This window comes from Acanthisitta chloris, unplaced genomic scaffold (genome assembly GCF_000695815.1).
Source record: "Acanthisitta chloris isolate BGI_N310 unplaced genomic scaffold, ASM69581v1 scaffold22775, whole genome shotgun sequence".
Lineage (NCBI taxonomy): Eukaryota > Metazoa > Chordata > Aves > Passeriformes > Acanthisittidae > Acanthisitta > Acanthisitta chloris.
Genome location: NW_008672459.1, coordinates 1 through 10,372, shown reverse-complemented (window position 1 = coordinate 10,372; position 10,372 = coordinate 1). Strand labels below are relative to the sequence as shown.

Genomic DNA, 10,372 nt, shown 5'->3' with positions numbered 1-10,372 from the left:
AGTGCTGTCATGTCTAACTCTGCCTTCATGCTGTCCTTTGTGTTTCATTTCCCACAGGCCACTCACTTCATAGTGCACCATGAAGAAGAGAAAGATGTGATTACAGGACTGAAACAGAAAACCTTGTATGGAAGACCTAACTGGGAAAATGAGTTCAAAACGATTGCAGGGAATCATCCTGGGTAAACCTGTGCAAATTTATTATGTCTGTGGGCTTCTTGTTCCTTTGGCTGACGAAGGTTGAGGAGCATTTTTTCCCTAGTAATCTCCAGATATTTTCTATCCTTCTTTCAGCCATGGACATGATCTATGATCTTGAGAAAATTGTTTTGATCAACAATTTTTTTTTAAAAAAAGGTCCCTTTTTGGTGGGGTACTTCTTAGAAACTCTAATTACTAGCAGAAAAAAATCTACCCCATCATTCCAGCTGAAGTGGACAGGAATATCATGTGATGTCTAAATACCTCCAAAACCACTTTCCACCTCTAAAAACCATGTCCAAATATGGATGACCTTTAGCTAAGCACCGAGACATAGTAGTAAAAACCACAAAGTCCTTGAAGCTCTATTTCCTTCATCCAGTGAGATCAATAAAGCTGTCTTCATCAACTTCTTCTGAGCTGAGATTTACCCCACCCTTTGTTTTAGAAGCAGCAGTAAGTTTTAAGGGGTTATGTTTTAAGGAATAGACATCTAGTTTTACTTAGTTCCTGTAATTGAGAAAAACCTCTTGCATCTATGGAACATAAAAATACATTTACATGAAGATTATCCAGCTGCTTCATACCAAGTTTCTGACCATATTTTCATTTTCTTCACAGCTCCAGAATAGGAGTTTTTCTCTGTGGACCAGAGGGCCTAGCTGACACACTCAGCAAGCAGAGCATCAGCAACTCAGAAGCTGACCCACGAGGAGTACACTTCATTTTTAACAAAGAAAATTTCTAATTCCCAGGCATATGAGAGTTTTTCAATACAGAGTCTAGAGTCTGGATCTGTTTTTCTGTTTGGAGTCTGGGAGGGACAGCCCAGCTTCTAATTTCAGCTACACTGACGCAAATCCCTTTGCTTCTTCAGAAATATTTCGGCGTTGAGGTACAGTAAAAGAGTCAAGTTTTGCACTGCCCTCCACGTGCTGCCTATTCAGTAGAAATATATTTTCTTTGTCCATGTGAGGGGATTTCCCCTCAATTAACTGCCTTTGTCCCCCTGTTATTCAGCATGACTGCTGAAGAGTCTAGGCAGCCACACACACTGGGGAGCCAAGTCACACTGATAAAGCTTAATGCTGTTAAACAATAAAGCACTCTAGCATAATGCTTGCTATTAGGAGACAGCTTATCCTGGCCACAGCCAGTTCCTGAAACAGGGAGGGTTGGGGAAGGGAGACGGGGAAAGTTTGCTCCCTACAAGAGGAAAACTCCTTTATGCACCAGCATCTCCCAGGATTCCAACACAAGCCTAAATGTGCTGTGCAAGAGAGCACACAGGCAGCTGAAAAGCAGCTGCTTCTCTTTAAGAGAGCAGAGAACTGGAAAGGAACCACCTGGATTTCTGAGCACCAGCCCAGCTGTGGTGGGATGAGAAGGATGGATTCAGCCCAAACCCTGCACCTGACATGTGAGTCAACACTCAGCTGCTTTGAACAGTCTGTCTCACATCTGCGGAGTCACAGTGCAGAGATCCAAACAAGTACATCTTTTGTGTTTTCAAGGCTGCCATTTCTGATTTTCAAGGCTGAAAAAACATGTTGCTAAGGGATTTAATGGGTATTTTCTGAAGCACTCTTAGAAGTGTACGGTGCTTTTGGCCCTGTTGCTCAGCTGTTCCTCTCTGATGGTGAAACAGGCTGGAGAAAGCAATGGTCATGTGGGCAGTGTCTGGAATAGCTGTGAATAAAGTCTCTGATGTGCACTATACACCCATACACAGTACTTCTATGTGTTCACTACGGATAGCAAGTTCTTAACACACACACACACAAATGAAAAGAGAATAAAGGGAACCAAATATTTTAATATCAGCAGCAGAGGGAATAAATAAAAAGCATTAAACCCAGCAGCATAGAAAAAAATTGGAAAAATCAAGTGCAAAAATCCTTGAAAAAGCCACAGTTTAGTATACCATGTGTCTCCTGTTCATCCCAGGTGCCTTCTTAGTGACTTTTAAACTCCACAGCCAAGCCCTGCAATAGCTCTTCCACAGCACAAGACCTTGCTGACAGGTTTTTACAGTCACAGAAGAAAGTGATGGTCTCCTTCTGCAATTTCAGACAAGTTTGTGCAGCCATCTGGTTGCATGGAGCATATTTTACACTTCAACTTGCCAGACAGGATGTGTTCTCCCTTTCCAGCATTTTTAAATGTTACCCAAGCTCTCAGAGCTACTTCAGAAAGAAGCTCCTATTTATTAATATCAGTTTTCGACAAATGTTGGCAAGATGCTGGGGAATTTTACACTTCTTTCCCTCAGAGGAGCCATATTCAAATCCACATAATTCTGTCTGAAAAACACCTATTAAATCAGAATAGAAGATAAGCAGAATCAAAGAAAGTCCTTCTGTGGAATAAATACTGCTGCTGAAATATAGTAAGGCTCTCATCCTGTGAAGAGCGCACTGAAATATTTGCCCTTGATTTTAATGGAAATGTGATCAGGCTTTTATACTATTAGAAAGTGGGCAAAAGAGGAATTGCAAAGGGTCTAATGGAGACAGCAAATTTATCATGTGCAGAGCCTTGGAGAGGTGCATATTAATTCACCCATCACTTTTCTAAACATTGCCTTGTTTGTTCTTGAAACACCAGGGATCTTTCCTTACTCAGCCACTTGTGCTGACACTCCCTGACCTGCTGCACACTTATACCAGGGGTTGTTTATCACCTCAAACTCAGAAAAAGTAATTGTGTTTATTAATAAATCACTGTCTTACTGAAGCATATGAATGAACACACAAGTGATAGCTTCTGGGTTTCTTTCAGAAGTTTGTTATATTAAATCTTGCTAAAGTAGCAAGCCATGCATTATCAGTCATAGGCTGAATATGAAGCTTTTTTAAAACCTAGGATACACGAGTGAAACAGATAGCACTGAAATACAAATATAAGAAACAAACTAGCTTGAGTCCTCGGGGCAACAGACTACAGGTGAGCTTAAAGGACAGTCCTCTGTTGTGGCCAAATGCCACTGCTTGCAATCTGACCGTTGCTGTTGGCTGGGCCTCTTGCTGAAAATTTCCTCCTTCCATGTGTTTGGGGATTTTCCTTCTTGAGAGTGGGGGAAGGGGTCACTTTCACAATAAATTGATTCTTTTGCTGTCAAGTTGCTGGCTCCAAAAGGTCTCCCCTGGAAACAAAGGGTGGCCTCTCATCTTTGTTTGAGAAACTGCACGTGGCACTCAGCAGTTTTGACTGGGCTATCTGATGCCATGAGATGCTGCAGTGGCACCAGCAAGGTTTTCTGAAAGGCAGGGACATCAAGAGGTTCATTCTGTGGACCCCAGGGTGAAGCAGCACAAGGAGGGTGGCACTAAAAGGTTGAAGGCAACGGTTGAGGGACCTCTGTGTCTCATTGATGGGGTCAATTGCCACCACAAATCTCTTCCAACCATCTTTACTAAGCTCCTGATTTTCTGGGTTCCAAAGTAAATCAGCTATTGTCCTTGCTCTGGCAGAGCTCTGCCACTGGCCACACTCACCAGGGTCTCTGGGAGAAGTCTAGTATCATCCACACTTCCAGTGGAAACTGAACACTACAAGTAGCTCCCCCAGTAAGGATGTCCTTTCCCAGTAACCTTTGGTCCTAGCTCTGCCTCATTGCAGAGATGACTCTGAAAGAGGTAAGACACCACCAGTACATACAGAAGCACAGTCTGTGTGACACACACTGTTGCACTCATTCTGTACCTGAGTTTACAAAGTGGATTGATGTCTGATCTGTCCTTCAGTTCCAAAAAAATCCCAATTCAAATGAAAAATGTTCTGCTGAGGGCAAGAAAAGCAAGTTGTTGGATTATTAAAACAGCAGTTGCTACTAATGAAAGCAATTAGGAGTTCAGTTCAGTGACTGAAAAGTCAGCCTCACTAGTGGCCTCAGTCTAGCATTTTTTCCTCCCCTTCTTATACAATGTTTTCTCTGCCTTCCCTACAGGTATGTAGTCATCTGAAATAAGCAGTTAATTAATTCATCAATATCCTCGCTCAATCCACTGTAGTTAGTCTTAAAATTAAAGACCATGACCCTCTGGGGTGCTGGACAGCTCTGATTTCCACTGGCCTCATCTTGATTTTGGAAACTGGAAGGGAACTTTGGAGGGCACGTGGCACTGAGCCATACTCAGATAAGGTATTCAAGCAAGACCTGGATATGTACTGAGTCTCAGCTAGTCCTCCTTCCTTCTCTGGTACCTACTTGCAAAGTATGCACATGGGCAAATGAAATCTAAGTTTCCCTAAGTTTTAACCTACGATAAAAATGCTACTCTGCCTGTTCACCACCATAGAGGGGAAACCACCCTGGTTTCAAAATAGGTCTTCCTCTTTGCAGTCTTGTAAGACTTTCTCTGTTGGATGGGGATTTTCTACCTTTCAGTTCTCAAATGGTCTGCTAAACCAAATTAGAAACTGAAAATAAAAACCAACAGAAAGCTGCCTGTGAAGCACAAGGTATTTCTGGACAAAAAGAAATAACGTTAGGGTCTCATCATGGAACTTCTTCTGAGGATACTGCTTTATTTTGGAGGATCCTGCTTTATTTTGGAGTGATCTTAGCAAGTTAATGTTGTCTGTTTATATTTTTTCATCTTTCAATGAGTTCTTTGTAAAATTCAGAGCCAAGTGTAAGTCCTGACACCCAAACACAGTTATATATACTGAAAGGAAATTAGGAGCATACATTACAATGCTACAATCATCAGTGTTGGTAGGATCAAGATCCTCATGCCTGATTGCATACAACAGCAACAGTTCCACAGACACAAGTCTGACTAGTTATTTGCCATGAACCACACATTTGGTTTTGCATTTCATACAGACCTTAGCAACCCACTGGTCTCATTTACATTCATCACACTCAAACCAGCCCAGACGAGCAGCAGAATTAATCACAGTTGAGAGGAAAAGTGTTGAAAGACTTGCTGAAAGATTACAAATGCTTTCCAGTCCCATTCTCTACCTTTGCTGGCCCAGTTCCCTCCCTTTCCACTGGTACTCTTCTGCCTGGTACACTGGTGCATTTCCGCCCAGTCAGCTACCACTGATTTTTCTCTGTCCATTTCTTCTACCAGTTGCTGCTGTCCTCCCTCCACTCACCCGCTCCTTCCTGATCCCCAGCTCTGCAAATTTCTCCAAAATCTCCAGCTTCCACAGTCTTTTTGTCAATTATATAAGTGCTTGTGCCCACTGCAAGTTCAGTGAGAGGCACAAGATCTTCTCTCCAAGCTCCAGCCACTGCAGCACACATCTCACATAACGTGATGCAGTTGCAGCCTTCCCTGTCACTACAAATAGACCAGGGCTGTAGCCACCTCTGTGCTGCTCTGACAAATTGCCTTGGTCCCTCCCATAATATTCTCTCACTCTGTTTAATGATTTTTATTTTAAATTCTACAATGAAAGAAATTTATGAGCTGCTCTGTTCTAGACTTTCAGCATGTGTAGGTCAAATTATGTATATTTATCCTGTAAAAAATACCTTCATTTGACCATGTATTTCATTTTTACTGTTCAGAAATGAGGGAAATGGCCAAAAATCTCACTCCCCCAAATATCCACCCACCTTGCTGAGCATTATTGTAGAGGGAGAGAGGAAAAGGCCAGGCAAGGAGGAGTCAGACTATCTCTATTCCTTGGAACTGATGTTTTATAATTCTGAAGCAATTTACAAAGCAATGTGCCTCACTAATAACCTTTTGGTGGATTTTGTTTTGTACTTGGAGGTCAATTGGTGTTAAGACCAGAAAATATGTAAATATCATTTACCATATGTTTTATGGCCTCCAGGACAAATGGAATTCTCCTGGGTGCAGAAATGGCATAGGGAAGAACTGAGACAAGGTAATTGCCATCATCTCTTTGCAGTTACCAGGCCAAAATGTAGCTGTAAACACCAGTGTTAATAGCAGAGCATTTTGGCACAGCAAGTGTCCAGTTTTACATCACAGACTCTCCACCCTTATAGACCAAAAGGATCTCTACCCTGCAGTGCCATGGATCCAGAGCATAAGTGAATATCCCTGCAAGACAACCCAAAGCTGGGCTAGTTCTCATGAACAGGTAATGAAGACAGTTGCTGCTGTGGCTTTCTGCTTTCTGCTTTTTTTCTCATAGTTCCCTTTCGTCTGTGACAACCAATGCTAACTCAAGCCTGTTTTCAGGTGGTCAATTCTCTCAAGCCCTCTGAGACCTTAACCTTGCTCAGATAGCAGGAGCAAAATAATAAGCAAAGACTGACAAAACAGCTGTAAGAAACACTTTCTAGAGCAAATCCCTCTGAGGATTCAGAGAAAGAACACGGCGGACTATCAGCAGCTATCTTCTGCCTCAAAATTATGAAAGTTCCTCTCATCTGTTAACAATTCATGCAATCCTGTCACTGTAATAGGGCTGCAAGTGGTTAAGTACATATGTGGATCTTTGTCCACCACTGTTGTCCATCTCACACACATCAGTTAAGCACTCAGTAGCAAAGACCTAATGCCAGAAGCCAAAACAAATAATGATAAAAACTGTGTAAAGGACAGCAACATGAGTTGCAATGAAGTTCTGCTTACAGATGACTAACTGATGCTCAATTACCCAATATTACTTCATATTTGCTTTACAGGAAACCTCTAAAGCTTATAGTTTCTGCCACAGTTGCTGCTGCTTGTGGAAGTGAGCCCTTTCCCTGCCATCTCACACCCTCCAGCAGCTCTTCCCCAAGTAAGCACTCTGAACACCCCAAGTTCTCCTCCAGGATAACTGCAGTGATGTATTGACCTGAGCATTGCACTACAGGGCCAGGATATCAGTGTACTTAGAACATTTCCTACTGTTCCTTGTTGATAGCCTGCAAGAAGACAATATCCTATTTAAGCCCTTTATGCACTGATGACCTCTGTGAGTACTTGTATACTCTAAATCCTTTCAGGGTGTTGGGGAGGTTAGCTGTGAGTTAGCAGGGCACATTTATCAGCGACAGATTAGAGAGAAGATCTCTGTAGCAACATCTGAGGAGGGGATCTTGAAGGAGGCAGAATGGGAACAGCAGTATTGAGGGAGGGAGGTGATCACAGAATCATAGAATGGCTTGGGTTGGAAGGGACCTTAAAATCATCTAGTTACACCCCTCCTGCTGTGGACAGGGACACCTTTCACTAGACCAGGTTGGTCAGAGCTCCATCCAGACTGACCTTGAATACTTTCAGGGATGGAGTGGCCACTTCACTGTCTTCCAGCTAGAAGTCACTCTCCCTTGTCCTGTCACTACATGCCCTTTTACAGTCTTTCTTGTAGGCTCCCTTCAGAAACTCAAAGGCCACAATTAAGTCATTCTTTTCTAGGCTGAATAATCCCAATTCTCTTAGCCTTTCCTCATAGCAGAGGTTCTCCATCCTTCTAATCATCTTGATGACCTTCTCTGGACCTGCTGTAACAAATCAATTGACCTTCCTGTGCTGGGGGCCCCAGACCTGGGTGCAGTACTCTAGGTGGGGTCTTAGCAGAGTAGAGTAGAGGGGCAGAATCACTTCCCCTGATGTGTATGCCATGCTGCTTTCGACACAACCCAGGATATGGTTGTCATGATGACAGGCATTATATGAATCTTAGTTTGTGAGACTGGATAGAAAAAAGCAGCATCCCCCAACTGTTAGCGCTGCATGAAAAATTTGCATTTCTCAGACTTAGTCAGGGGGTGATAGGTACAGGCAACTCACTACTAGGAAAATTTAACTGGCACATTTGCATTTATGTAAGCAAGAGAAATTAGCTCCAAAACCAAGAAAATGATGAAAGTCCTCATGTTACTTTCAAGTCATTTGCAAAGACTGAGCTGTAACCCATTAAGACGGTCACTTCTCCTTTAGAAGTAACAGATGTCCCTCTTTATTTAGCTAATGCCCACAGTCACGTAATGTGTTTCAAGACACTGGACCTTTCCTTTCTGCCCCTGCCAGTGGATGAAATCGTTGTTCATTGCCAGCTAACGGGGACAGCTTTTGCATTCTGTATCCACACAAGGAAGCAGAATCAGCAGAGAAAATACTGCCAGGGCAAGCTAGCAAACTGCTGTCTTACATGCCAGGGAAAGTGTTAGTGGCAAAGACTGCTCAGGACTTGCATTTCTTGTGGATGCCACACAAGCTGCAAGGGGAACTTCTCACTTTATTTGCCTTGTTCTCCACCCAACTCAAGAATACTCTCATTTTTGAAAAACTAATAGACACAATTTCTTGCTAATATAAGTACCAGCTCTTCTTCTCTTCCATCTAGAACTGAAAAAGCATGTAATACTATTGTTGATTCTCCCATTTTCAGCTTAAACCTTCTGTCTGACTTCTAAATCAGTGTGACTTTTAATACTGTGACCAAAGTTTCTAAATAGGCAAGTCCCTATCCCTCTGTTGCTGTTCCCTCAGCACATCAGTCAGCACCAACACGCTCAGCAATGACCTTCCTTTTATCTCTGTCCTCATCTTGAGACAACTGTTGGGCTCAAATTCCTTTCTAGCACTGCTGGGTTTGGGGTAGCTAATATTGCTTCTTCGAGTTCCTAGGACTGCCTGTGTGCATCCATTTCAGTTTTCTCTTCACAGTCAAACTGAACAGCTTTCAGACTGCAGCTGGCCTTTTCTTTTGAGCTTGACTAACATCCAGCATAGCTGGGCATTGTTCCCAACTTCATGCTTCTAGGTGATGCAGTAATACTACTATTAGAATAACAATACTACTACTACTGCTACTACTGTTACGGAGAACCAAGATCATGCATTCCAGAGGCTACTGTTGGAACTATTCTTAAGCTAGGTTTCCAAACTAGGTTTAATTGCTTAATCTGTTTTCCCAAAGAAATGAGACAGGAGCTGAGAAAATAAAGGGGTTACTGAAAACAGTGAGATGGAGATCAGATTTAAATCCAGCTGCATTTCAGCATTGGTTCTATGACTTGGAGTTTGCCTCTCATTTAAGTAATCTATGTGGAAAATAAAAAGTAAATCTAAGCTCTATTCTTTCTAGAGTTTCTGTTTCAGCTGTTGGTGTTTTTCATGTCCCTTCACACTGCCTCTCTTCTTTGCTTTTACCAGTTTCAAGTTTGGCTTTTAAAAGAGAAAATGTCATGCAAATCTTTATGAGATTGTAGAGCCCCTTGACCAGCTCCAGTGGGCGAATGAAGGAGGTTGGCAGTGTATAATACCAGCTCTATTTTTAATTCCCCAACATCTGTTCAGTACCAATAAATATCAGTACTGTTGTGGTCTAATACATGAATGGCTGTCCTGCGTCTCTTCTCAAGGGAAAATATTTTTAACAGGAGCAACAGTGAAATTAAAAGTATGTCATATATATAGTTAAGCATAGTTTTACAGGGCCAAAACAGCCAAAGTCAGAAGATGAGCAGGTGACTATCCCACACAGCTCAGAGCTGCAGCCACTGCCCTGACTCCAGAATTCCCAGCAGAGAAGTAAGAAGAGTGTCCACAGAGTATCTGCTGGCCAGCAAAGATAGGCAGTTTGCAGCCTCGTGTTTCCTGTAGGCTGTGACAATTGCACAGAAAACATGGCATAACCCTAACTGCCTCCCACTGTTTCGTAACTAAGTCACTGTCACGCGTTGTAACTACTTTTAAGCCTACACTTGGAGCATCTCCTCCTTGGCTGACCCCACACCAGTGGCTGTGTGTGACAGCTCTCCTGCCACCTCTCCCTTCCACTGTCCCTCACTGCCCTGGGGGGAGCCCGTTCGAAGGGGTTCATAGCGGGGCAGTGACACACAGGGGAGAGGGACAGAGAGGGGCAGTGACACATGGGGGAGAGGGGCAGTGACAGGGGCAGAGGGACAGTGACACACAGCAGAGAGGGACAGTGACAGGGACAGTGACAGGGGCAGTGACAGGGACAGTGACAGGGGCAGTGACAGGGACAGTGACAGGGGCAGTGACAGGGACAGTGACAGGGGCAGTGACAGGGACAGTGACAGGGGCAGTGACAGGGACAGTGACAGGGGCAGTGACAGGGACAGTGACAGGGGCAGTGACAGGGACAGTGACAGGGGCAGTGACAGGGACAGTGACAGGGGCAGTGACAGGGACAGTGACAGGGGCAGTGACAGGGACAGTGACAGGGGCAGTGGGACAGTGACACACAGCAGAGAGGGACAGTGACAGGGACAGTG

At 43.5% G+C, this 10,372-nt stretch overlaps 1 protein-coding gene across 1 annotated transcript in view; it reads left to right on the top strand.

The window, feature by feature from the left end:
- LOC103802086 (cytochrome b-245 heavy chain) overlaps nucleotides 1-1,114 on the top strand; it is a 16,909-nt gene extending 15,795 nt beyond the window's left edge. The window contains exons 12-13 of the mRNA XM_009074539.1: nucleotides 58-182; nucleotides 823-1,114. Coding sequence (XP_009072787.1) covers nucleotides 58-182; nucleotides 823-949 — 252 coding nt within the window. The 3' untranslated portion in view covers nucleotides 950-1,114. The remainder of the gene's footprint in view (nucleotides 1-57; nucleotides 183-822) is intronic.
- Nucleotides 1,115-10,372: the final 9,258 nt, after the last annotated feature.